The sequence below is a fragment of the Acanthaster planci genome, linkage group LG06 (genome assembly GCF_054643075.1).
Source record: "Acanthaster planci isolate LZ-2023a linkage group LG06, COTS_SCS, whole genome shotgun sequence".
Lineage (NCBI taxonomy): Eukaryota > Metazoa > Echinodermata > Asteroidea > Valvatida > Acanthasteridae > Acanthaster > Acanthaster planci.
Genome location: NC_141782.1, coordinates 15,900,822 through 15,928,587, shown reverse-complemented (window position 1 = coordinate 15,928,587; position 27,766 = coordinate 15,900,822). Strand labels below are relative to the sequence as shown.

Sequence of the window (27,766 nt, the reverse complement as noted above, 5' to 3'; positions counted from 1 at the left end):
GAAAACAGAAAAAAAATGCTAATTATCCCATCCCAGCTTCATCAACATTGATAAATGCCACCGGTGCAAAGTGGATAATCATGTTTTGTATTCCAGAGAAGAACCAGATGTGTGGTGAAGTGGTCAATTCTCTGCCTAAATCCAGACTACCTACGCACCTGATAATCTTGGTTGATCTTGTGCTGCAAGATCAGCATGTTCCTGGTCTTCTCCAGCTCACTGACCGTCTCTGCATGCTCAGCTTGTAGGGAAACCACCTGGGCCTTAAGATCTGCAAAATCCAAATAGGCAGCCAGGAGAAATGCATGACAGAATCACAGTCCAATGCAAGGCATTCTGTGCAGCACTAACAATTTCTCCCCAAGAGTTCTTTCGGTCTCTGCCAAGAATGGATTAAGAACCATTTTGTTTTGATTTTTTTGGGGGGGGTGGGGATTATTTTATGGGCTTTCTCGGGTGAGGCATAATTTGGGAATCTTTTAATGAGTTTTGGGGGAAGGGAATTAAATGCTCCTAAAAATCATTCTCTTGTTATGCTATGACCCCATTTGCCTTCCCAAAACCACGAAATGATTTCTGCTGATGGGGGCGGGGTAATATTGTAAAAAAAGGGCTCCAGATGCATGTTGTCCCCAGTCACAACTCCCTAAAAGGGGTTTTTGCAAAAACTCCTCTGCCAAGCTTGAATTAGCAGCTACCCTGTGGACCACAACCCAGGCAGTAGGTCAACCATTCAAACAAAAAAGTCCTAGAATCTGAAACTGCCAACCACCGGAGGATCCAACAGTGACACCAATCGACACATCCACAGTCTCAAGGTTAGCAGGTATGATGCTTTTGTTGATTAACCGTTGCAACAAGGCCTCTCCGAAATTTTAGCACCTGCCAAATTGAATTTGCACACTGCGTTGTTTTACTCGGCAGGATTAGGGTTAACAAATCACCAAAGTAAAGAGGTATGTTTGAATATAACCGACAGATACCAACCGTTGTTCATCTCCTCATCCACTTTCTCTAGAAACTCCAGATTCTGACTGCCTTTCTCTTTTCGCCTCTGAAATAAAGACAAAGTACTTACGAGTAATAATGGCAATTTTCAAGGATGGATTTGCACTGGGAAGAGGTTAATTAATATTTACCCAGTCCGAATTGTACATTGGCAAATTGTACATCCTATCCAAGTAATAAGTATATCAAGCTGCCTGTACCTTTTGACAAGATAAGAAGTATTCAGAGGTACTCACAAAGACAAGAAAATTCCAGATTCCACTATAAGAGCTCATTTTAATTAACAAGTGCACTTGTGGATAATTGAAATAATGATGAAGTAACATTTGTGGTAGATTCACGATAGAAAAAAATTACCAAAAATCTACTCACAGTTTTTGCCACGAACAATACAAAGCTTTAAAAAGAATACTTACAGAAAAAAATTAACTATATTGTACGCAATATATTTTCTCACTGCAAGGCAGATGTTTATTTCTAGATGAAAATCAGTTAAAGCACAGAGATAGATGTAGGAGGAACTCTGCCCACCTTGACGATGATCAGAGCCTCTTCCAATTCCTGGAAGTCCACGGCACTCTCTCTGGTGAAGAACTTCATCTTTTCCTGCAGCTCGTCCAGCTGTGATCGTACCTGGTAGTAGTTGATCTGCTGTTGCTGGTTCTCCTTGGACAACTTCTCGTATAGCTCTGTATGATGCAAAGAACAAAGATGACCAAAGAGAGAAGAGATTTTGGATCTTTCTGGGAACTGTTTAGCTGTTGTTGCTGTTGTTGAGATTTTGATATAGGCACAAATCCGAGTCTCTGCACAAAAAAGTTGAGCTGGAAAATATTCAAGTACTGGCAACGCGGAGTGCTGCAAACCCAGGATGAAATAACGGTGTTGGAAATTACCTCGCTCCTCGTTGAGTTTATCCAACAGGGTGTTCTTGTCATTCAAGTCCCCCTTCAGGGTGGCCTCCAACTGAGCAATCTGCAGCTTCAGCTGCTTCTCATTGGCTCGGTACTGCCTTTCTCTCTCAGCATCAAATGCACTGGGGGGGGCAATATAACATGAAACACCCAATGTACATTAGTCAACATACAATCTCCAACAGGGCAACATTCAATGACACACCAGAACTTTGACCCGAAGAGCAGAGATTAAAAAGGATCACATTTATTTGATCCTTTTCATACCTTCCTTTGTGACCCCCATGCTTAGAAGCATGACATAAAAAAGGTTGGGTACAAAAAAGTAGGCATTATACCAAAATGGTAAACTCAAAAAATTCAACAAAAAAGTTGCAAATGCTCTGATACGTTAGACTGAACTGGACTAAAGTATAAACATTTAAAATCCATTATAAAATTGTTAACATCTATTGATTTGTCATTATTCTGGCCAAATAAAGTTAGACTAACCTGTTCAAGAGTTTCTCATTGGCTTCCTGTAAAATAATCTTCTCATTCTCAACACTGCCGATTCGCTCTTGGAGCTGAAATGAAGATGGAAAACACAAATAGGATAACTAACTTTTGTTTTAGCAATCTCATCAGATCGGATCAGTGATTCTACCCGAAAGATCTTTTTCACCAAAAGCGGCCAAAATTTAAAGAGGCAACCCTGGCCTTGACCCCAATCAGTTGTCATAGCCAAATTCTTCACAACCTCCAGCACGTCCATCAAAAGTCTATTGGAAGTTATCCACTCTGAAGCCCAGTCACATGCTATTCACATGAACACAGACAAAAAGCATTAATTTGTCAATGGTCATATTGTTACCTGACTGGACATGTGAAAGGACTTGCAGGACTCAAAGTACAAAAAGGCTACTGCAGCTGGTAATAGTGAGGAATTCGATAGTTTCATGCTGAAAGATTATTTTTATGGGGAGGCTGCAGATTTTGATCACTGCTTCAGTGAAATGTCTTTGATACGTTGAGAGGAAATGAATACCTCCAGGATGGTTCTCTGTGATGTGCTTGACTCTTTGACCTCACTCTGCAGTGCCAGCACTTTGCTCTGCTCTCTCTGGTACACCTTGTTGAGCTGCTCCAGCTCTGAAAGGACAGCATCGTGACTCTTCTTCACCGTCTTCAGATTCTAGACAGGAGGAAATAAGGGAAAAGACCTTGACTTGGGATATCGATGATAGGATCAAGTCCTATTTTGGGAGGGGCTCTTTTGGAAACTTTGTCAAACAAAATTTGGAGCACACAATGGAGTATACAATTTAGCCCTCTTGAGGTCAAAGCATACAGAGTTTCTGCTAGGGGTGATGCTTTCCATTAAGTTGTAAAGAAAAGACTGAATAGTAAACTAGGAAAGCATCCCTTGTGAAAATGTCAACAGCATTAGCCCTCTCAATGAACTGTGCATAACTGAATCTTAAACTCAATGCTACGACCCATCTTAGAGCAGTGGGATGCATTACGGTAACCTCAAAGAAACCATGCACGATTGCACAGCCAATATAACAATTCAGAGCAATTGGTGAAAAGAGTGTCTCGCTTTCGCATGGAAATTTATAGCTGGCAGAACTGACCTCTTCTAGATTAGCAAACTGAGATTTGAGGGCCTCCAGCTTGGTGGATTTCTCCTTGACTTCCCTCTGCAGACGGATCATCTCAACATTCTCATGAATGTTGGTCCTGACAGCAATGAACGGCAAGATAACAAGTTTATCAAAAGCAAGAAACTGACCCAGAGTTAGAATCTGGTCACTTTACAAGTCAGCGCTCAGTCAACCCTCAGTTTGAATCAAACTCCTGCTCAAGAGTAAGGCTACCATTGCGGAAGTGCGCAATAACAAATGGGTACCCAATAACAAATGGGTTTCTCTGGATAGCTTGTGACTTGACTCGAGACAGGATGACCTCTTACTGGAAGGTGGTGGCCTCTTGGTGACTTGATTTCAACTCCGAGGCAAGTAAAATGGAAGGCAGATGTGCTGAGGACTGTGCAAATAGCCAACACCAGACCAGAATGTATTTGTTTTCATCCAAATTGGGGTCTACAATCTACTTTTCCCGCACATGTCACAAGTTCCACGCAGGGACACAACTGTTATCAAAATCGATTTGCCTATTTGTGAACTTGGCTACCAGCAAACCAGCAAAGTTACTTGGCAAGGGTTATCAGAGTCTTTGGGCTCATGTCTGGGTGGTTCAGGGTTAGAATGCAACCAATTATTATCAACTGTCAAGTTTGTTTTACTGCTCAATTGGACAAAGCCTGAAGAAAGTTCAGTCATGTATGGCTAGACAGCACTGGTCATTGTGAACAACTTGGTCACTTGCAACAACTGAGTACATGTATTCCACAGTGCACCAATGGCAGGTAAACCATAAAGCAACCGTCTCCATAAATACCCATTGTTAACAATCTCTACGTGTATATCCCAAGACATGAGCATCAAGTGGGAAGATGCAAGTGGCTCTTAACAGAAGTTGTGATGACAGAAATTAGACACACAAATAACAAACTCAGTGCAGAATGTGATGGAAAGCAGACAAGCAAATGGTGGTAGAGCAAGTGCCATTCCGCTTACAAATTCTCATGAAATGGTGCATGTATGCTATTTGCTGTACACACTTCCAAGCTGTCAGCACCAGCCAATAATGTATAAGATACCAAACATAATGAGAGGGGTAGGTACAGGTAAGACGGGGAGAGGTTTCAATGATTAGTTTTACATGAGTTGGAAGGTGGGTAACATGAGGGATGGGTGGGGTAGAATGAGGGTCACGGGTGAGAACATGCTCAATGATTTTCACAGCACAATCGGCCATGACGCAGATTGATTAATCAAGAAATTGTGCAGGAATTACACGAGTTCATGAAACCACTGGAGGACTACAGCATTCACACGGTTAACCTTTAGCGTGTGTGGGGTTAATATTAACGTGCAACTCATCCAATCCAAAGTTACAAGTCTTGCAAATTGTATCAATGTAAAAAAGACTGATTCAAAAATGTTGGTCACCTCTTGTATCCTCTTACATAAAATTCTGGGAATGGCCAAGAGAGGGCGTTCTGATACACAGCTTGGGCTAGTAGGCAGTAAATGCATGATTGAGTTTCTTCTCAATATGTGCAAACACCTGTAAGGTTTTGCAAGTGGGCAACCAGTGTTTTATAATGTTTAGAATGTCTCTCGTTGTCATCGCTGCAGAGGGCACTCGCGAATGATGTCTGGGGAGAGTAATTCAATTTCCAAACACTGTATCCAAGCTAGGGACAGTCCATAATATCGTACGCATGAAATGCTGATTTTAAGACCTCCTCCCGTGCACATGGTGTACGCAGTGGCTCCAACCCTCCCCTCCCATATGCATACGCATTCCACAATTCCGGAGGAAGCAGCCAGTCTTTCTGTTTTGAGACATGTTGCGGTTGGCATCGGAGGAGAATTAGTGGGGTGAACGGTGGAGGATACTGTTTTGGAATTTTTCATGCACAAAAGCTGATTCTGGTATTTACTTGCATGAGAAAGTGTATTGATATGATGAAGATTCATAAAAGGCAAATTTTTGGTTTGCGTACGGTACGCACTGGCTTGAACCCCTCCTCCTTCTCTGTACGCATGGTGTATACAACGGTACCAATCCCCTCCCCCCTTTCGTCTGTATGTCCTTTATGGATGGCCCCCTACCATTGTAGCATGTCTGCACACACTTTGCCACTTCAAACGCTGAAATTTAACAGAACACAGTACCCTGCAAATGTAAAAATCAGCATGAGATCAGTTCACCCCTGCGCGTAAACATTGGTCTAATGAATGAATGGCTTCAGTCCACCTTCAATTGTGGATACAGTAATAACAAAATGCAAAAAGAGGAGGTTTGCAGAAGTGGTGAGTCACGTATATTGTCTAAAAAAGAATTAATTGACATGAAGGCTGAAATAATGGGTCCCAATGATCCAAAGTGGAGAGCCAGGCCTCTGGCCATAAATGGCTAACCCAGGGCTGTCAGTGACGAGTTATTACCCAAATATAAATATAAAGATAACAAAATAAATCACACCACCATTCGTGCAGATACATATAATCATGCTCGTTGGGTTAAGGAGGGCATGGGAGGCGTGTGGAAAAATGATGGTGCAGTGACGCTCGCATCTCACCGTATGCTACATGGAACTTACTTTGCAGTGTGCCTGTTGTCATGGAAACAGACGAAAGACAAGGTATGAAAAATCAAGTGACAGAAAGCAAATAAAATTCTAAATTGGACAGCAAATATTCCTGTCTATTTTGTGGCAGTTTTTTGCCGTGTTCTAAGCAGGGAAATGTATTATTAAGTACTATATATGGACAGCAAAGGTGCACCCTGGGGGGTCCCCTCTGGGACACGAGGCCCTCCCAATAGGGTTTCTCTGGTTTGGCTCATTGGCTTTTTGAAAACATAGATTTGCTATACATCTACATCTTTAACTATTAGCTCTGACATAACCATACAATCCTAAATCCCAGTTCTCTGTGATGCAACTGGGGATGGGGGACTTGAGCATCATGAGCTATTTGGGAGGGAGGGAGTTCCAGTCTGATCCCCCAAGCCCCTAACAACAAATCCTGGGTGCACCGTTGAGTGAAAGTGCGTACAATTTTGGAGCACTAATGCTAAGATAATACGAGTTTGACACTAATGGTGAATAGGATGAAATGGTAAAGATAAACAAATATCCTGACTGACCTTTGACCCGCCGACATCTGTTCCTTCAGTCTCAGCAGCGTTTCATCATGCTCCAGTTCCTTGATTCTCACCTGGACAAATATTTATGAAAACTTTTTCTCACTGTGAGCTATTTCGAGCACAAATACACGAGGACTCTACGGCGATTTCAAATGCAGTCGAAAAACTGCAGAAGGTGAATCATGAAGACATGCTAACTTTTTAGAAGCAGACATTGAAACACACATGTAATGAGGCAAGCTGTGAAATTAAGTATGAAACGAAAGAAATGAATTCAAGACGCTAGCCAATCTTACTAAGCCATCACCTGTTCAACTGAAATTATCAATTTCACATTGTACAATGTTATCATGAGTAAGGATATGAAAATTAAGGCTACCGGTACCTAGTTGACTGAGTACTTTGAATCGCCAGGAACATAGCTGCGCAAGTTAACCCTAACCTTCCCCAACCACACAGAATTAAACTGCAGTAAAGTGTTTAATTCTGTGGGGATAGGTCTGGTAGGCCCATAACAGCTGGCTTTTGCATTGAGTTTGGCATACCTCAGAAAAACAAAGTCCAACAGCCTCTGTGCACAAAGTACCATATGGGTGTTTAACTTTGTGTGAATGGGGAAGGTTAGGGCCAGCAACCCTTAGGGGGTTAGGGTTAAGGTCTTGGACATAATTGAACATACAAATCATGTTTTTTTTTCCAAACTAACTTTCACACCCTGTTGCACCTACTTGTTCCTGTAGAATCTCCCGATCTTGTTCTAATGATGATATGTGATCTTGCAAATCCTGAATCATTTCCTCTCTAAAGTTAATCAAGACAAGTTGGCATAACAGGGAAAGAGAAGTAACCGGAGAATCTAAAAGCACAGGTTATCTTGAGCCAGGATACAAAATTTCCAAGCATTGTATTAACAGCACAGCTATACTCAAAAATAACTTTCTCTGTATGAATGTGCTATAAGATGAGCACAGCACTTGGGAAGGACTTTTTTTGTTCCAGTGATGCATTTTGCCCTTACGTTGACATATCTCTAGAAAACTGTGTGTGTGGTGTTGTGCAAAGGCTAGCAAAATAATCTTTGGCAATAGTTTGCGGTACTTGTTGCTGCTACATCTGACCTGGACTAGCCTTTGATCAAGGCGCCTGTGGCGCAATGGATAGTCGCTCAAGAGCGAGGAGCTGGAGGAGACTAGTTTAAGCACCAAACCAACGCACGAAAAAAGACTACACGACGAACCGCACGCACGCCCCGCACGCCTTTGGAGTTCTGCCCCACGTAGCTTATGTTTTTTCTTTACATTTGCTACCGTTGCGGTAGCAGATACGATATATGCGTATGCATAAGTCGTAAGTAGCCTAGACATGCTCGGACTACTTAGCCCCCAAAACACAATTGGTTCAGAGAAATGTGAATAATTCATAACATTAGCATATTGAATAATTCAGATAAGCCACTGGAAACAAAGCTCTAAAGGCACTTGCGGCGGCGCACACGGTCCACAACACACGGCTACAATGGCTACTGCATGGCATGCATGGTTAATTTCGGGCTTGCATGCGGTTTATCATGTGGTCTTGACTATCTATTTCACCAAAGGCTAGACTTAGACCGTCTAGCCCATCCATGTAGGCTCAGTAGTCGAGTGCTCAAGATGTCTGCACTAATACGCAAGAGGTCATGGGTTCGAGTCCCACCTCAGCAAGCTTATGAATTGTTTTTAATACCTTTCAACTGAAAGAATATTTAGTTGAACCGAATTGCCAAAAAATCAGAAACAAGATATATATTTTTACAAAGGTAAACAGAAAAAAAAAATTCAGGAGAGGAAATCTTGTTGGGCATTGAAGCATTTTCACCTGCCTTTAAATTTACTCACACCACCTTCAAATCTGCTTCTGGAATGTAATTTCACAACCAAACAAATGAACTCCCTGTTATTACTGATTTTCATCTCCAAATATTTAATTGCAAGCACAAATATCTGAATATTTCATTCAAAGATCTGAATACTAAAGAACTGACTCAGTCCTACACGGTTCCTTTCCTCTATCTACAAGTGGTGAGATGGGGTAACTCTCCATAAACTACTTACAGTCTGTGGTTTTCCTCTCTGGCTTCCTCCAAAAGACTGTGACCATATCTCGGGAGAACATCTGTCCTGAAGGCTCTGGGTGTTGCAGATCTGAATGGAAGAAAAACAATTCTAGAAACTATTGAGGAATATCCGGGCAATGGGGTTCAAATAACGCACCACACCCAAAAAACACATTTAAGCACCTTCGGTTCCTTTGACTTTAGAACCATTACTTTGCATCTTCTTCAATGTTTGAAAACTGAAAATATGCTCTTTCTTGTTTAAAAAACACAAAACAAAAACAAACTCAGAAGAGGTCATAAATATTTCCCACTTGGGCCATGTCTATGACACTGCAGACCTTTGTTGTGTGGACCCAAACGAAAACACTCACATGTGTAACTTTGTATTACTTACCCTAATTCTTTAGAAGCAAACTACCAACTCATATTGGTTGGGGAACTGACATTGGGCATAGCCAACGATGAACACAAAACTAATACATGTATTTGGAAAACTGCTAAAGTTTTTGCTTCTTTAAGTGATCTACAAACAATCTTTAAGCAAAAAGGATTTATTCTGGAATCAAGGTCATGACCCAGTCTCACAGCAATCAAAAGATGTAATGCATCTAGAACAGTTGTTTGGGGCTATGCTAGACCCGCAGCATGAATTTCTGGACATCAGTTGCCTTACTTGGTTCTGTCCAGTCCCTGTACTCTCAAGCCCTTCCTGGCGTTGTCTGGGGGTGGTGGTTTGGGAATACCCTGCAAGTAAACATAAAAAATTGCAACAATGTGAATACTTAAACAAAATTGATTATGTTTTAGCATTTAAATGTTATCAAAGTACAGGAACCTGATGTCATAATTTTCCAGCAATCTTCAATAAACCATTCACTTCTCCAGTATATTAAGCAATGTTCATTCATCAAGTTTCCAGTATATAGTCAAGCATGGGTCAAGCATATAGTCAAGCATGGGTCTGACTCTGCGTCACCCCGACCTGACAATCTTTCTGCAAAAGAACAATGTATCTGAAAGTAACGGCTGAGACGAGAAATAACACCTGCGCCTATGAAAGCCACTGGGCTAGCGGCTGCAAGCAATTTCCACAGACAAGTGTGTTAATTCTAGCCACAGACAGTTGATTGGGACAGGGCCAAAAGATGGCATGAACAACGTACTGTATTGATCCTGGACTGGACGTGTGGATAAGGCGTTGGTCTGGTACCCTGTGTGGCAAGCTGTTGCTTGGTGACCATCAACTGTACAGAGACAGACACAAAAATGCATTAGTATGCCATCCAAACAGGCTCTAATCAAAGGCCTTCAGGAGAGTGGAAACTCATTTGAGTTATGTTGTTGCCCATGGATGGATGAGTCTACGCCGGCCGGCCTGATGAAGTTTGTCCCCTACCATGATGGGAAAAAACAAGTGGGTAAACATTGACGTTGAGTTTCAAGTTCTCTCGAAATGTTTGCTGTTGGAACGTCTTGTACCTTGACCCCCCTAGTTTTGGGTTTCAGGAAGTGACTAGAATCGATTGTGATAATGTGATGGGTGATCTTGAAGTGCTGTGATCTGGTGATAAGGACTCATTGGCAGGGGGTCCCAATTCAAGGTTCTCAGCATGTTAATCACGGGACCGTTTTTTGAGTAGTCTCCACAAGCAAAAGGAATCCTTCCCTGAGTAAAATGTCTGGCCTGCTGCAGTACTAGTCCTGTCTGTCGCATACCTTATTTTTGAGCAAGTCGTTCTGCTTGGTGAGCTCCCGTACTTTGCTCTGTAGGTCCTCCAGCATCTCTTCTGTCTCAATATCCCGCCCCTTGCGAGCTGGCCGTTGAGCCCCGCCCCCTTCTTGGTCTTGCTTCTTGCGGTCACTGATCAACCTCAGCAACTTGGTGGCCATTCTGCATATTTGGCCAGAGCACATTTCAACTTTTTGACAATACATGTATTGCAACTTTTATTAGGCCTGCTTTGACAGTTTCACATTAAAAAACTAAAGATTTAACTTTCCCGGGCCATACTCAACACCGACAGCAATTAATGAAGTCTTTGCAACTGAACAAAAGCCCAAATGCATGCCTCTGCTTTTCACCCACAAAGGCTTTGGAATCTACTGTAACTGTATGGGTGCAAGTGTCATGGTGAAAGGTAAATGTGATCCAACAAATGAGTCAAGAATCATGAAGTCAAGACGAACCCTTTTGAGGTAAAGAAGGCCAACTGAAAGAATTTTACACTGTGTAAGCTAGTAGAAGATCCCTAACAGCTTTCACTCACACAATGTCCACTTTCATCAGGGTGCCAACCATCAAAACAGAGGTCTTTCTAATGCAAACTGAACAAAATTACTGCAAAAGAAGACCTAAGACTCATTGTGTGGGATCTGGTCACAAATTACACTACTCCTTTCAACACTTCCCCACTATCATGTTAGAAATTTAAAGAAACCTACATATAATGCATTGACACAGACAAACAGGTGCAGTCAAGACTTCAAAATCGACTGTCAATCACTAACTTCTTAATCTTCTCCTCCTGTTTCCGGGCGTGTCTCTTCAGGACCAGATTCTCGTCGTGGAGGCGGAGGTATTTATCTTCCAACTCCTCCCGGCTGATCTTGGCGATGGCTCGTCTCTGCTGGGCACGACGCTGCTCGCTATCTAATGGAGGACAAGACGAAAAAGTGCCCAGGCAGGTGTTTTTTCAGAATAGGCACTGAAGTACTAGTTTGTGTTGCAGTGCAAAAATGATTTATTTTTACTTTCGGAAACATCACAGCGAAGTCAGGTTTCCATCCCTCAACCAAGGCACTTCACAGGAAATCTTCCAAACATGAAGAGATCTCCAAATCAAACAGGGTGCAGAAAGCCATAAACACATATTTGGATATCAGACCCTCATGGCATTATACAAATACTGAGGATTTATGAATGCAATGGTAAGAATAATTTCATGAAGTGACAGATGGGAAGTTCCATTTCATGTGACAAGTAGAGCGGAATTAATAAAATGACACCAAATAAATTTATTAAGTTCTTTACAATGCATGCACATAAAAAAGTCTTTACTTGCTTCATACAGAGCCTGACTAAGTTTCGAATACATCTGCACTTGACAGAAGTTTAATACAGATCAATTTAAAGTTGGAATGGAATTTCTGTTCAATTTTATTGCAGTGTGGTTGTGCTATGCATTGAATACTTGAAAGGTGCATGATCAATGACCCACCAATCAAATGACTGGAATTTATGTAGATATGATGATGAAGGCCAGTCCACAAAGTCCTAATTTCCTCCAAAAACAAGGTACAGGATTCCGGCTAAAAGTGGCATGGTTGGTGTTTTCTAACATGCTGAATACAGATGGATAACGGTTACAATGGAAACAAGGAATAGCTCAAAGCTACTTGGTACCATGGAGGAAGGACACAGGAGTTTGAACTGCCCGGGCTATAACATCTGGCCAATTACCACTTTTTGGCATGCCCGGTATGTCAACATGAAACAGCGCATTTTGTTTTTCGTGAACTTAACTGTCCTGTGTTGGTCAACATGTTGGCCAGTCTTAGCTACATTCATACAAAGACTTCGAAAATTGATATTTTGGAGTGACAAAATGAAATTGCAAACATTGCATGGATAATGGAAAAGTGCATTAAAATCATTTTTAAAAATTATTCACGACAGCAAAAGTAAATCTAATGATAGCTTTTTTCTATTTCCTGGTCACTGCGACAAGTTGTAGTTAATTGCAAAGAAAGCACCACAAATATTGCTACGATATTACTGGCCCCACTTTTCCGGCTAAGCTGCAGGCAGTAATCAGGCATTTTTGGAATGTTTACTATTGTTCGTCTGACCAGGCGGCGATGATCATCGAGTACTTAGATGAGTCAGAGTTGTAACTCCTTCTGTGTTCTTCCTCCGTACCGGTACCCAAGTATGGTCTTTTCTTTAAACCATTAATTTTTTTCTTACCCTGTGGCAACTCATGACCTCTTGCACCCCCACTAGGGTCTCGGACTGGTGTCTCGTCATACTCACTCTCTACATCCATTACATGTGATGCAAGGTCTGGTTACACGTACACTGATCTGACCATATTAGATGGAACCTGTAAAATAAAGGACATTATCATTCACACATGTTCATGCATGACCTTTATGATCTTGCCTTAAGTTACCCCTCGTCTAGTCCGAATGTTGGACATCTCGTACCTAGGACAACTCGTAACCCAAGACAAACCTGCATGTTATCATAGCTTGTGGTGACATAAACATTAGTGATGTCAGACCTATCGTACAGCATACCAAATGCAGGGTTTTATTGTTGATAATGCAGCCGTCTGTTGGTTTTTGTTTTACAGAAATGCCCCCCTCCCCGGGGTTTCCTAGTAGTAAAAAGCCCGCAAGCAGGCATGTGCTTCAGCAGTTGCAGTACGTGGCGTGGGGCAGATAGGATTAAAGGTGGTGTGGTATCTTTAGGACCACTGATTAGCAGGCAGTGAAAAGGACCTGATTGGGCTTGTTTTAAAGCCTTTGATCATGATGGACACTAATTTATGAAAAAATATTGACGCAAAAACCTCTGTTTAGCAAGCAGTGAAAAGGGCTTTACTTGTCCTTTTTTGATTAACACTAATTTCTGAAACTTGACTGGCACAGAACCAGCGATTGGCAGGCAGCGAAAAGGTCCTTAGTCCCCTTGCTCACGATTGATACTGATTTTCCTGAAAAAAATTAACACAAAGAAGAAAGGCCAAAGTATGGTGATATTGTCCGAAATTGTTTTAATTACTGGAACTCAATAGAGCACATTTATTCAAATCGCAAATCAAGTTAAGGGCAAGCCGACCTAAACGGTACCAATTTTTTATGCATTTTATGGATGTTTGACTGCTCCGATCTTTGGATTGCCGAATTTTTGAGGGTTTAGGAACGGGCTTCATACGTGCAGTTACTCTTTTTCTTTCATTAATATATGTAAATGCCGTATGAAGAAAGGAATTCATATCTCAAAACAGCACGGAAAAGCCATCTTACGTAAGCCTTCATTATTAAGTCACCATGGTATGAAACAATGTTTCACTTTTAAATTGCTGTTTTAATTCTAGATACGGTGGTGCCAAAGATGAACGACATGGCAACATCCCGCAAGTGAAAGGGCTCATTTCCTTCCATCAGTGGCATCATTATCTATTAGTTACCCCCAGAACTGTGGGGTCCGACATCCCCTCCTCTCCCATGAGGAGCGGAAGTCGGACCCCACAGTTCTGGGGGTAATTAGGCTTATCTGTAAAAGATGAGAAACATTTCTTTGTTTCCTCGACATGCTTGAAACCGCAACAAACATGACAAAATACATTTTTTTAGCCGGGTAGGAGTTGTCCCGGGTTGAAGTGTCCCGGGAACGAGATGTTCGGATACAAGTTGACTCGGGTACGAGTTGTCCCGGGTGTGGGATTTTGGGTACGAGTTATCGATGGGGAAGATGTCAAACCCAAAGATCGTTATAGCGCCGACATTTGGTCGACTCACAGTTCTAGGGCCTGCTGTACAGCCCTAATTTGTAAAATTATGAACGGCAAGTGTAACTTACTGAGTGGGCCTAAACCTAAAAATTCTTCAAATTCAAAGTCTTCAGAGCAACCTGTGGAAGTTGTTTCCACCTTAAATGATCCAGCTTATCCCCAACACATCTTACCACACAGATTTCACGAACAGCAATTTAACTTCCATTCATTTTCATTGTTGTCATGTCGCGCTAGGCCTACCGCCGTACCGGCCATTTGAAAAAGAATTTCAGCTGTGGTTCAATAATGCGCATGCGTCCTGCACATGACAATTCTGGTGTGTCCAAATAAATAAGCCCCACTTTCTGGAATAGTACAAGTCTGTGAGGGCTTCATTTATGTAAAAAAATATATTCGTTGTTCGGATTCAAATATTGTTTGAAAAGTCCATGCAATTTTAGTCTAAAGTATATCTTAAAAGCCTGATTCATTTCTCTCTATTGGTTGAATTTTGAAGGAAGTAATATTTAAAGGAACACCATAAATTTCCCGGAAGTAAACAACTCATCTCTTGTCTCCACGTGTGCAAAACCAGCATTAACCAGAGACCTGGAGAAATTTTAAGAAGTCGAGAAGATGAAGAAGTGCGAAGTTCGGCAATGCGATTTTTGAGTTTGAATGTCCTTCGTCGATGGATGTCAAAAATGTCGAAGAGAAGACAGACGGAAGATCTGGGAAAAGAAGTAAAGGTAAAGGCCTAAAACATGTTTAAAAAATGGAACATTATGTTCCTTGTCATTGCGTATCATGTTACCTGGTTATTACTCCCTTTGCTTGTCACTGTCACCATGAAGGAATAAAACACACTGTCACTCGGGCGTTTGTAAATTCGGGACGCTGTTCCTAATAGAACGGAATTTTACTTTTACTTTAAATCTAACGTTACTAGATTATACTGTCTCCATGCTGAATAACTGCAAGATTAATTTGTGGAAAGAGAGCAAGGATTTGATTTATGAGGGAAATAAAAACAACCATGGCGACATCACTGTCCGATGTGTCAGTCATTGTCTGTTTTGGGAAATCAAGTACGAAAGCTGCATTTTCTTCAGAAATTCTCCTAAAAACCATGAAAACTAGGGTCAACATCATTAAGAGAATATTTCCCGAGGTGCAAAGGTGTAGCCTTTTGCATATTTTGCAGGTCAACCTCTTTTGTACAAATAATGATACAAACAGGGGATCCCGAAGTTTACAAATGCCGTCCCGAGAGCATGTGACATGTTGACAGTGCACTAGGGATTGCACTTCACCGTGTTCTTTTCCATTGCTTGGTGAGGATGGTTCCAAGTTGATCCATGTACATGATGCATACTTTAAAGGAAGTTTTACCCTGTAGCCTACCAACTGCAAACAGGTCTAACTTTGTGCTTTGTCATGTTTGTGATGAAGCAGTGTGATCATAGTAATCGTCATCATGCACTCACCTAATATGGCTGAGCTATTGACCAGGTTGTAGTACATCCTAGAATAATTTTACTGTGAATTTCATATTCTGCCAACGCCCTTCCCAAATGACCCCTCAATCCTTCAGTTCTGTTAGCTTGTGTAACTTTGGTCCTGATGTTCATGGCATCTTCAGAAATAAAAATTTCCAGGTGTCTAGAGGTGAGCACCCCAGAAATGGTTGTGCTATTTAGCATCAACAAGTGTCAAGACACAAGTAGCATAAACAACTTGAAAATACCCTTTAAAGATTTAAAAACGGCAAATTTGCTTCCAGATTCTTGCAGGAAAACAATATGTTTTTGTGATGCATGTACAGGGCCACAATCTTTCTTTTCTCTGCCGTCCACGCAAGAACAAGATGTCGGCCGGTTGGGCTGCTGAAATTTTCACACTCAAATATCATTTTAGATAAATGGGATATGCTGAATATGATATGTAGGAGCCTAATTAAAATTGTAAATATAAAATGTTTGCATACATATGCTCGAATAACTTGTTGAGACTTTGTTGACGCTTGTTGACGCTATATAGCATGACCCCTCAGAAATACACTCAAGGTTTTAGTCACACCCACCGCACTTTTAGAGAGCAGTGCACGCAATGAACCCCATATTTTTTCTGGAGGTAATGACATGAGCATTAGGAAGGCTTCGCAAGGCTACAAAGGTAATATTGAAGTGAGACACACCTTTTTAAGAAGTTACAAAACTGTGTGAAACAAAAATGTCTCCTAGAATTACAGATTGTCTGGTAATGAATGAAATAAAAAATTTGTGCATACTGGTAGCCCATACTCTCAGTTGTTGACTTTAGTTCAAATTAATCTTTTGATTGTTACTTATTTTTCATTTCACAGAAGAAGAAACTGCTGTCTGAGGTTGCCCGAGGGAGACTACAGTTCTTGATGCCCGATCATCCTGACTTCAAGTCACTGGTAATTTCAGTCACTGACAAGTTCAAGATTGATTATGGAATAAGCTGAACATTTCATTGCTCATATTGGCCAGGTCATTGATATGAATCATGTCTCATACTCTTCCCCCCCCCAGTTATCACTTGCAATTACAACATACTACATGTATGCAGAACAGCTCGTTTCCACAACCATGATACATGAACATGAATATTCAAATTACTGCATTTTTTAATTGGATGAAATTGGGTCACATTCTGGTACTGTTATGCAGATGAGAAAAAGTTACTTCAACTTTGCACATGAGCCAAGCACCGGTATTCCAGTATCCTTACATGAAGAACTGACATGGGCATTGGACATACTTCGTTACCATGGTTACTTCTACCGGGACTGGGTGAAAGTCAAAGGTCAGACTGTTCAGACGCCCATCTCACGTACTCTGATTGGTGAGCCAGGGACAACGTACAAGTACCTGGGCTTGCGCCTGTTTACAATCCCATGGTCCTTTGGGCACCATAAGCCTGAAAGTGAGGTTGAACTTGCAAGTGAGACTATTGGAAAGCTCAACGAGCATTACAAGGCTGTCTCCAGGAGATTACTGCGCAAGAAAACAGCAGAACAGACTCATTTGAAGAGTTCTCCCTCACAAGAAGTTGCACCCTGCTCCTCAAAGGACAGGCCACGAGAGAGGATCTGTGTTGAAGAACCAAAGCAAATGACCCATGGGCTGTCCATCGAAGAAGGAACCAATTTCAATGTGGTGCTCATCAATTACATGGACCCAGAGGACCCAGATTTGAGGCTGAAGCCGGAGCCTTATTATGGGATGGGACCCCTGGCTGTCAGCTGGCACATGGATGGTAACCTCGTTCGGGGCTCACAGTGGCAGTGTACAACCACACATGCTCATCAGGTTACAATCTTTAACCTTGTACCTGCTTAGCCGGGAGCACTGTTAAATGGAATTTTTTCAAAAGTAAATTGTGCCGTGGTCTCAAGTTTTTTTATATTTTTGATACTGTGTTAACAATTCAATGAACACCGGCAAAATGACGGCACATGTGCAGCAAGAATTTGAAAACTCTGATTTTCTGTGAATTTGTTTGTGTATACATGAAATTGATGTTCCATATCAGTTTAGATCACAACAAAAGACAAGCTTGGTTTGAGGGCTTTGGGTGTCATGTTCCATCCCCCCACTAAGGAAAGTTCTTATTGCTAAGTTTTTTTCATTGCATAAGTTCCTTTCATGATCTTGTGACAATCAAATCTCACTGAACTTTGGAAAACTCCCCAAGAATGTTTGTGTGTTTTGTGGTATGTTCCTCCACTGAAGGAGTCACACATGTGAAATGCTTGGTACAGAATCTTATGTTGCATTCTCAGATAAAGTTTTTGTTGATAAAATCTGCTACAGATGGAGGAGATTCGACCACAGACTCCGATTGGATGGTTGGCTTCAAGGTATCATGGGACATTGAGACTCCAGGTGTCGCCATTCCCCTACAAACTGGGGAGTCCTACTTCATGTTGGGAGATCTGAATGACACACACCAGCACTGTGTGGTGGCTGGCAGCCAGGCTAGGTTCAGCACAACTCACAGGGTTGCTGATGTAAGTCTTAGTGCTTTTGATAGCATACATGCATTGGCACTATGTGATGGGTGGTAGCCAAGCTAGGTTCAGCTCAAATGATGGAGTTACCGATGGAAGTGTGAAAGTGACTGGCTCATTAATTTACTTTTTTACAAATGTGGAGGAGTCACCCCCCCCAAAAAAAAAAATCATTTAATGGTTTGAGAATACTAGACTGACAAGGAAACTATTGGAAATTTTCGCAACAACCTCAAGGTATAAAATTGCAAACATCTGCAAAGTTTTGTAGATTTTGGTACATCTGCACTCTGCTACTTCGGGATCTTCTCAAAGCATATGACTGTTAGAATTTACCAGTCTTTTCTTTCAGTGCCAGCAGGGGACTCTCTCATACATCCAGCAGCGATGCTTGGAGGCTCTAGGTAACCTAAGTCAGTTGGAGAATGGCGAATATGAATTGAAATCATTTCAAGCTGGTCATCTTGATTTCACTGAAACTGTTCACAATGAGGTGAGTAACTTGTACGGACTTTATGTGCAGGTTACTCACTATGATCATGGGGAAAGATATGAAACACACTTGAATGCCATCACCACTGTGCACTGAAAATCCATGGAGAGGCACTACGGGTTTGTGCGCATTAAGACGACAAGAATCAAGTGTATTCCACCACAGAAATCTGAATCATACCATGGTAGGGGACAAACCCAAAACTCATCTCCTAGCTGGTAACAGGGCCTAATTAAGCCATCTATTGCATTATGAGATTGTGTGAAAAAATAATCCTGAATGCAAACCCCTCCCAGTACAGGATGAAGTGGTTTTGGGGAGGACCATGAGATGGCAGATACAACTTTACAGGAAGTCAGCAGTTTTGGAGAACATGATTTCAAGTTTGGGGTTGATTCCTAAACTTTGTAGGGATATTTAAAATGTTTGTCTTTCCCTGATTAGTTAGATACTTTAATTATTTTCAAAGGGAGACACATTGTGTGTTCTCAGGCAAACGCACAGTACAGGATAAACAGACTCCATTGTTTGTGGTTTTCACATTGTAGGTGGAGTTTGAATGGCTGCGTCAGTTCTGGATGCAAGGTTCAAGGCACGCTGCAGAGAGGGAGGGCTGGGTACCAGCTATGGAGGGCTTGGAGGCAGACTGGAATAAGATGGAACATATGGTAATATGGGAACCAGTGATAATATTGTGAAACTGCGCTACATTGTAATATTGTCTATTTGTGGTTCTAGGGTGTATTTTTATTTATTTTTTTCCTGCCAGACAAAACTTGCAGTTGAAGAAGCAAATCGTCTTGGCCCTGAGGAAGGCTCCGTGATTGCTGAGGCCCTCCTCCCACATTTGAAGGAAAGACGGAAGTTGCGACAGGAGTGTCTCGACAAGTATGAAAGCTCCATCAGTGTTGTTCCCTCTATCTTGAACTGATGTCCAGTTATTTGTAGACTAGAAATCCATGTCTCCATTTCCTGTTTGCAAAGAATATGCTTGCTGTGACCTTTCCACGTCTGCATTTGGATCTCATTTTGATTGATGTATTTAAAATTGCCCGTAATAAAGGTGCCATTTAATACATTTGAATTCCTTGAGGAAATTATTACATCGTTTACCTTGTCCCTTTTACTTTAATAACTTCATCTTTTCTCTTGTACAGGTTTCCACGTAGGCTCTTAGAGACCATTCATCGTGACTTCCTGCCCATCCACAGGCCAAAGTGGGACAATGATGACCCCTCTCAACCTTTGCCCTTTGACCTCAAAGGCATCATCCGGAAGATGAGACTGTTGTGCATTGGAAAGCGAATCAAGTCTCCCAGTGACTCTGAAAGCTCCGACACTGGTTTACATAGCTGACAACTTGTTTTCTGTCAGTCCGCCTGATCCGACTGACCACCGCTATTCCCAAGCGAGGCTTTTACAGAGAATAGACCCTGTTCGGCACACAGCTGGAATATATTATGGTATTACCTAAGTTACTTTCCAGCCTCATTGACGTTATGTGGAGTTATGGACAGGGCGTAGTGAAGGCCTTTTCTCTGGGGAGGGGTGTGCTAGAGTCAATTTGCTGACTTGTAACTTGTTTGCTAACCTCGTGTTGTGTGAAATTTACAAAGTGCAGAAAATGGAAATCTGTGTACGCTATATTTTATGCTTCAGGGGAAGTGCCAACGGCCATTCGTGTATCGTTAATGTACCAATTTTGGATACATTTACGGACCAAAGTTCTGTTTGCCTCCGGGAATTAATTATTGGGAAGTGTTGTCACCCTCCACACCACCTCGGTTGCTATGCCCAATGGTCGTGGACACAAGAGAAGAAAAAAAAGAAGATCGGTCGAGCTGGCTTGCGCAGCATAGTGAGCAAGGTAAAAGACAGGTATTGTGGGTGTTCTTGGTTTGAATCCCAGTGGTCATTTTTGTTTCTGTATTTTTGTTTTTGTTTTTTCGAGTTTTTTCCTGTTGGAAGAGATCAATTTTTGAAATTTTACTGCCCAAAATTTTACCACCCCAAAATTTTACCACCCAAATTGGTAGCCCTGAAGTATGTTTTCTCTCAGGGCCAAAGCTCACTTCAGTGCGTTCTCAATCAGGTCATACCATTTTGGCTGTTCCAAACATGGACTGTCTTCTGTAGAAGCCTGGTACATGTATGTTAACAGCAGTGGGTAGTCGGTGTTGTAGTCAAGACTGCCTGAGACCAGACACAAGACCAGTCATAAGCAACAGTGTGAAAAGTACCAGTAGCACGCTTGTGTTGCAGTTCATTTGAATAGCTTGTGACTTAAATTCAGACTGGAGGTCTTGTGTTGGACTTTTGTCAGTCTCAAAGCCAGTGACTCTCCTGCCCATACACACGCAAAAACTGCCTGAAGATTCAACCATGATTCAACCCAGATTTTCTTGATAAAAATCGTTTAATCACACATTGATTTTGCGCATGTATTATGATGTAATTGTGCTTGCTCCCCAGTTTCAAAGTAACCTTTAAATACATTCCCAAAACGTGTTAACTTCAACTGGTGAATTGAGCAAATGCGTTTTTTATGCATTTCCATTGCCCTGAAAATAAAGTGTCAAACATATTATGTCTTTACATGAATTGTACATCATTACAGATTAACCTGAAATAATGCAGTTTCTGCATATACATATGTGTGCAAAAGGTGTTGGTACAACAAAAGCTTTTTATTCCGACACAATTGATAAGTACATGCTATCTGTGGTTGCTAAACAACATCTATAAATTAAAAATTTTGTATTTAACTTTGACCCATCATGGAGCAGAGTCCATCCGTAGCAGTAGCTTCTCTATCATTCACGAGTGGAAATTTGCCACGTGTTGATCAGCCATTGTATGTTATTGTCAAAGACTTAAGGATCCAGGATTTGTAGATAAGAAATCTTGCAGCTATCCGATGATGACTGCTAATACGCTGTCAACTGGCATCGCCAACTTAATTCCATCATTAGCCTCATACACAGTAAATAAATGAATTGTGATTGCTGTGTTTAATTTTGCATTGACGCTTGGGCTAAATAAACAAATGGTGTCAGTTAACTGTCGGCTGTTGTTAAAATTAAATGAGGTCTGTGAGCGAATATGGACAGGATTCGTGCAAGATTTCGCGGAGTTAATGCTGAGACAGTGTTTCTGTCTCACTATGAGCCGCCGGATGGGTCGCAGTCTGGTCGTCGGCGACGGGTCGTCTTCGAGAAGGTGGTTGGGAATTTGCTCTTGTGGCGTGCAGTCTTCACCGAATGCCTAGCGGTCTTCCTCTTCGTGTTCTTGGGGACTGGGTCCTCGGTGGCCTGGCCAGGAGCCAATGCTCCCAGCAACCTCCACATCTCGCTGTCCTTCGGCCTGGTCATCGGTTCTCTTGTGCACTGCTTTGGTGATGTGAGCGGGGCGCACCTCAACCCTGCCGTCACGCTGCCGCTCGTTGTGTACCGAGAGCTGAGCGTGGTGCGCGGGTTGCTCTACATTGGCGCTCAGTGTCTCGGCAGTTACCTGGGCGCGGCCTTGCTCCGAGCGGCCACGCCTCCGGACCCTCGGTACAACGCAACCCTGGGATGCACCTTGCTTGGAGAGCACATTTCAGTAGGACAGGGGTTTGCTGTGGAGCTGATTGTCTCGCTCCAGTTGATTTTCACTGTGTTCATGACGACAGATCCACAAAGAAAAGACGACAGAATCCCACCTGCGCTGGCCATAGGTGTTTCTGTGGCAGTTGGCTTACTAATCGCGGTAAATCAGTATAAAAGTGTATTTTCTGTTTAAGTTGAATTTAATTAAAGTGTTGCAATTTTGGTTGAATGTAGTTTTTTATTTTTTTTCTCAACAACATTATTGTACACAAACATCGCATAATTTCTTCTTATCGGCACCAAATAGTGATTTTTTGATACAGTATTGTTATAAATCGCAGATTTCAAATATTCAATGCATGTGTTGTTGTTTTGCAACGGAACTTTAAACCAGACTATCGTCTTTTTATTTATTTTGCTCTTCGGGTATTGCAGTGGAAATCCATTCATGTACCGTCATGTTGTTGACTTTGCTCTTTGTTGATTGGCCAGGTTCCATTCACTGGCGCCAGTATGAATCCGGCACGGTCCTTTGGCCCAGCCTTATCAGCGGGTAATTGGAGTAATCACTGGGTAAGTACTCCAACTCTTCTGAAGGCAATAATGAAACTACCGACCCCCAAAACTCTTAAATGCATCTTGTTTACGCGATATGATTCTTTCCCGTTTTCCTGAAGGCAGCAAAATCCGACATTTGTGTCAGTATTGTCTGAAGAAGATATAGCTGCATGGAGACATAAAAGGTTTTAAAGAGGTATTGAGAACGTAACTTAGTTTCCGAGCTGGGTGTTTCCTTTTTTTACAATGTGACTGGCAATCAACAGAAGAGAGCTGGTACTTGGCAAATTTCCCAGAACTCTCCCAGATACGACAATTTCTATTTACACACTTCTTCAAAAATTATCTTTATAATGGCAAGGAAGCGTGCAGTAGACCCCAATTTTATTCAGATTACCACAGAATAAGATTTGCCATTCGACAAATGACAAAATTACGGAAAGCCATCTCCCTGTTGTTGTTCTTATTATTATAACAAACTAATAAAAAAGAAATCAGGAAATAGCTTCTTGTAAAAAAAAAAGATCTAACGAGAACTTGGTTTGTCGGGAGAATTCCTGTTTAGGATTTAAAAAAATCATAGTGTCAAGGATGGTCATTCGGAGGACAAGTCTTTCGTTTGTTCTCTTTGAATGCTGTCAGGTGTACTGGGTTGCTCCGCTCTTGGCCGGTTTGATAGCCAGCACCGTCTACCGTCGGCTCTTCGCTCCGGGCACCCTCACCCAGAAGCAGACCCAGGCCAACCAGCGACAGGTTCAGCGTGTTGAGGAGGAAAGTGACACGGGCAGCACGCTCGAGAACACTCTGGGGGCCGCAGACGAGAGAGTTGCTCTGACCTCGCCTGCCGTTGCACTTAACAACAATAATATCCTCTCTGGTTCGCACATCATCACTGATGTTTAGCCCTTATGATGTTTTTCCTGGAGAATCAATCATGAGAGAATAAGGGAAATTAAAGAATGACAGAGAGCATTTTCCATTAAAACGACTGCCTGTTTCATGAAAGAACTCCACACCACAATCGTGCTCTTTTCTGCGTGGCTTATGAGTAGTGAAACGTCTGTTTAAAAATGATTACTGTCTGTGGGATTAGTACTGGACTTCCGTCAGCCGATTTTCTCCAACAAAGGTTGGTTACGAGAGACGGGGCGAATCGTACAAATTCTTATCTGGTTTCAACTGCCACGATGAATAAATTCCTTGTTCCGATTGATCCTGCAGATATAGAAAAACTGAAGAGTGGAGCTTAAGATAGAAGGCCCCAGCTTGTTGGAAATAAAGCGAAAGTTAACTTCATTCAGAGACGGCAAATATATACGAACGAAATGTTCAAGGCAAGCATCCTGGGCATGTATTGCGTTATTTGCTGATGTGTGGACGCGTATACGCTTCGATCGTAAAAGTTGCGTTTTCTTCCTAAAGCTAGTCGAAATGAGGATTACAGTATACAGTGGAATTATTATTGAGTTGTTGTTTTTGTGGCCTCGCTTTCTATTCTTAATTTGGCGCATTCTAAACCTTTTTGTATTTGGTTGTGTTGTTTTTGAGTAAAGTGTTTGGAAGAATTAAGAAGGTCTTAATAGAGCTAACGGATATTTTATTAGTTCAAGTAATGATTGCATGTTTGAAGGTTATTTTCTTGATGGCTTAATTGCTTTTGGTTTTACTTTCGATTGTTTCGATCTGATTTCCTCTGCCTTTGAGTTGAATGGATGAGAGTGCGATATTGTTATTATTTATTCATGCCAATTCTTTTTCATCACATACAAGATGGGCATTGGAGAGGCGAAAGCGATAACAATCACTGTGGCCAAAGACCTGCCACTCCACATCAAGTTGTGTATAGAGTAAATAACTTTAAATAAATATACTTATACATAAAAGTATTTGAAGCCAAAAGTTAGAGCTTAAAAATATTTAAACGTAAAAAGAAAAGGGATCACTGGAAATGATCAAAGATATAAGCAATTAAATATAAAATTTAATAAGTTAAATGAATAAGCAATTAATAATAATGACACAATAAATAAGGACATAATAAATAGTTTAAATACAAAATAATACCGTGTAAGAGAACAGTAGGTAAGTGTACAATAAATGTAATGAAAGTGTAAAGGATAATTGGCAAACAGGAGGCTGAAATAGTACTTAAAATGAGAAGACGACCTTCTGCTCCTCATCAAGGTAAGAGTACAGTAAATACATAAAAAATATAGGTAAGAATATATAAAAAATAAAAATACATTAGAACAAATGAATATTCGATATAAAAGAAATAACAGGAGATGACTCGCTGGAAATGAATAAAAGCAGAAATAAAAAAGGAAAGGGATAAAAATGATGTAAGAAATTGATTGAATTAAGTAAGTAAGGAGTTAGCAATAAAGACATAATAAATACAAAAATACATGCACAAGATAAATATACGACACATCAGAAAAAAATGTAATTGACAATCGGCAGAAGGGAGGCTCAATTACATGTCATAAGCTTTACATGTACATGCAATATAACTATGGGGTTGGGATTTATGAAAAGAACACTGTTTCGAAGAGTGGGAAGAAACGTTAAAAAAGGCTGTAAAACAATAGCAATGCGAACGTGTTCAGGGAGAGTTGACCAAAGACGAAGGAGAGCATGGAAATAAAATAAATGCAGGTGCTGAAACAAAACATTGTGAACATTCAACAATATTGAACCCAAACTTGGCGACAAACGAGAGAACAGCATAATTACGACGACAAGATAAGTTGGACCAACCCAGAGTTTCTAACCTGTCTGGGTAACTCATCACACCACGCTTCTGACTAAGAATAAAACGAGTCGCACGTTTTTGAACTTACTCCAAATTGTCAACCTGCTTTCTTGTCTGAAGAAGCCAGGCAGGTAGACCATACTGCAATATATGGGAAGGACGAAAGCTTTATACCGTGAAAGTTTTGCTGAAGCAGAAGAGTTGAAGACAATGGTTTTGATGAGAGCAAGTGTGCGATTTGCAGAGGAAATTACAGACTTAACATGATCGTTCGAAGATAGCTGAGTATTCAGAGTGACTCACAGATATTTGACCGATTGTAGGCTGTCAGTGGGATACCTTAAAAAATTAAGAAGGGAGGGATGGGTGTCGTTTACGGGAGATGTGCATAAGTTTGGATTTACTACCATTGAAGGTCAAACCGTTAGAACATTCCAAACACTCACCTTATCAAGGTCCTGCTGGAGAGTAGAAACATCAGAGTGAGCATGAACTTTACGGTACAATAGTATATCACCAGCGAATGAAGTACAATCAGAATTAATATTATGGGCAATGGCATTGACGAACATGTTAAAAAAGAAGAGGTCCAAGTACGCTGCCCTGTGGAATGCCACACTCCACCGCACATCACTCCGAGGTATAAGGTAGAGAGTTTGCGGATACATCACGTGGAAAATATCTCTTTTGAGTATGTGTGGTCCTGAAAGAACCGGTTCCTCGACGTTTCGGACAGTGAGTGCTCTGTCCGTCTTCAGGACTGACGCGATCCAACTGTGCTGCTGCTTGTATGCTGTGGGTGATCACTGAGGCGTGGGAACTGGAATTCAAGCTATCTGGGTACTGGGACATGAAGGCGAGAACTGTTTTGAGAGTTGCTGTGGCTGCTCACTGGTGCGTGTCGCTGTTGGTGTTGGGGTGTTGGAGAGAGTGCCGGGTACAGGGGACCCATGTGGCACCGAAGGTTGGGAGTCCCTGGGTACAGGGGACCCGTTGGACAGGAGGGGGCGCCCTATCAAGTGGCATCAAGCCCATCTCATCGCTGGCATGGAACAATGGCACCCCTGACGTATCCGCGAGGCCATTGAAATCTTCAAGAACAAGACAGTCCCCCAAGTCATCGACTACAACATTAGTGATATCTGTAAACCCTCTACCTTATGGTATTCCACATGCAAACCTTAAAGAGCTACTCCGAGGTTTGTCCAAAAAAAGTTACTCACTGGAGACGGCCCACCAAGAAATCTGATCCTTCATCCACCTCCAGAGAGGCATGCGGTCAAATGTTTTACTCATGTCAAGAAATCTATTCTTGGTGGGTTACGCTGGTCAAGAGCAGATGCCCATGTGTGATACACGCTGAGCAACTATGTGACACATGACCTACGGGGAATAAATCCATCTTGATAGGTAGACATTAGACAATTGTCCTGTAAATGAGACTTAGAAAATTATCTGAAATTATTCTCTCCATGATTTTACAGTGCATGTGAGTGCAACAGGGCGATACTTTGTCAATTTGCAACGGTCACCAGATTTAAAAACTGGGGTAATGTTTGCAGTCTTCCATGCATGAGGAAGTCTGCCACAGGAAATGGAACTGGCGAAGATTCTGCACAAAATTGGTAAAATCATGTCAACAGTATTACGTAAGAATCTCACACCAATTCCATCTGGGCCGGGAGCCTTCCCAATGGCAGGGAACAAATAATCCTGTATATACTATCAGCAGAAAAGCAGAGACTGTCAATAGGGAAATCACAAGTGATTCAACAGGTATACAATTTGGTCCAGAAAAAAACAGAGGCAAAGTAGATATTAAAGGCAGAAGCTATCTCCTGTGGATAAGAAAGGAGGTTATCACCAAGTTTAAATGACAGTGGAGTAGGGGACCGTTTTCTGCTTCTAACAAAGGACCAGAATCTTTTTTATTGTCCTTAGAGAGAAATAAATTATCAACGTAAGTTTTGTAAACTTTGCGAGTAAGGGATTTTAAACGGTTGCGAACAGTCTTGTAGGTTTCACAGGCTGCTAGACCGGACATCGTGG

General features: G+C 41.6%; 3 protein-coding genes and 1 long non-coding RNA gene across 8 annotated transcripts in view; 2 read left to right on the top strand and 2 right to left on the bottom strand.

Moving 5' to 3' along the window:
- rpgrip1l (RPGRIP1 like) overlaps positions 1 to 14,576 on the bottom strand; it is a 32,273-nt gene extending 17,697 nt beyond the window's left edge. Inside the window, exons 1-18 of one of the 4 annotated variants that reach the window (XM_087138021.1) lie at positions 14,477 to 14,576; positions 13,391 to 13,502; positions 12,752 to 12,887; positions 11,293 to 11,434; positions 10,501 to 10,675; positions 9,948 to 10,028; positions 9,458 to 9,528; positions 8,780 to 8,869; positions 7,415 to 7,487; positions 6,687 to 6,757; positions 6,139 to 6,150; positions 3,539 to 3,644; positions 2,950 to 3,096; positions 2,415 to 2,488; positions 1,905 to 2,044; positions 1,540 to 1,697; positions 988 to 1,054; positions 159 to 271 (exon numbers count right to left, since the gene is read on the bottom strand). In XM_087138021.1, the coding sequence (XP_086994147.1) occupies positions 159 to 271; positions 988 to 1,054; positions 1,540 to 1,697; positions 1,905 to 2,044; positions 2,415 to 2,488; positions 2,950 to 3,096; positions 3,539 to 3,644; positions 6,139 to 6,150; positions 6,687 to 6,757; positions 7,415 to 7,487; positions 8,780 to 8,869; positions 9,458 to 9,528; positions 9,948 to 10,028; positions 10,501 to 10,675; positions 11,293 to 11,434; positions 12,752 to 12,830 (1,599 nt within the window). In that variant the 5' untranslated portion in view covers positions 12,831 to 12,887; positions 13,391 to 13,502; positions 14,477 to 14,576. Of the gene's footprint in view, positions 1 to 158; positions 272 to 987; positions 1,055 to 1,539; positions 1,698 to 1,904; positions 2,045 to 2,414; positions 2,489 to 2,949; positions 3,097 to 3,538; positions 3,645 to 6,138; positions 6,151 to 6,686; positions 6,758 to 7,414; positions 7,488 to 8,779; positions 8,870 to 9,457; positions 9,529 to 9,947; positions 10,029 to 10,500; positions 10,676 to 11,292; positions 11,435 to 12,751; positions 12,888 to 13,390; positions 13,503 to 14,371 lie in introns of all 4 variants that reach the window. The other 3 variants (XM_087138019.1, XM_087138020.1, XM_087138022.1) reach the window with 3 other exon arrangements.
- An 83-nt stretch (positions 14,577 to 14,659) lies between these two features.
- Positions 14,660 to 21,877, top strand: LOC110983003 (alpha-ketoglutarate-dependent dioxygenase FTO-like). Its single transcript, XM_022241845.2, is given in 9 exon segments — positions 14,660 to 15,034; positions 16,651 to 16,728; positions 16,982 to 17,585; positions 17,588 to 17,623; positions 18,128 to 18,324; positions 18,677 to 18,817; positions 19,366 to 19,485; positions 19,587 to 19,705; positions 19,975 to 21,877. Coding segments are annotated over 9 exon segments (1,584 nt in total). The 5' UTR covers positions 14,660 to 14,944; the 3' UTR covers positions 20,174 to 21,877.
- Positions 20,230 to 25,300, top strand: LOC147798881 (aquaporin AQPAe.a-like). The gene is made up of 3 exons (XM_087138062.1): positions 20,230 to 22,564; positions 22,897 to 22,977; positions 23,605 to 25,300. The coding sequence occupies exons 1-3, from the start codon at positions 21,920 to 21,922 to the stop codon at positions 23,863 to 23,865; spliced, it is 987 nt and encodes a 328-aa protein (XP_086994188.1). The 5' UTR covers positions 20,230 to 21,919; the 3' UTR covers positions 23,866 to 25,300.
- Positions 23,330 to 27,296, bottom strand: LOC110983005 (uncharacterized). Of its 2 annotated transcripts, XR_002598654.2 has the most exons (3): positions 26,288 to 27,296; positions 25,806 to 25,858; positions 23,330 to 23,882 (listed from the first exon to the last, which is right to left on the bottom strand). It is a non-coding gene; the product is annotated as an uncharacterized LOC110983005 (long non-coding RNA). The 2 variants fall into 2 exon arrangements; XR_015425647.1 differs by lacking the exon at positions 25,806 to 25,858 and having other exon boundaries at positions 26,315 to 27,296.
- Between the last annotated feature and the right edge of the window lie 470 nt (positions 27,297 to 27,766).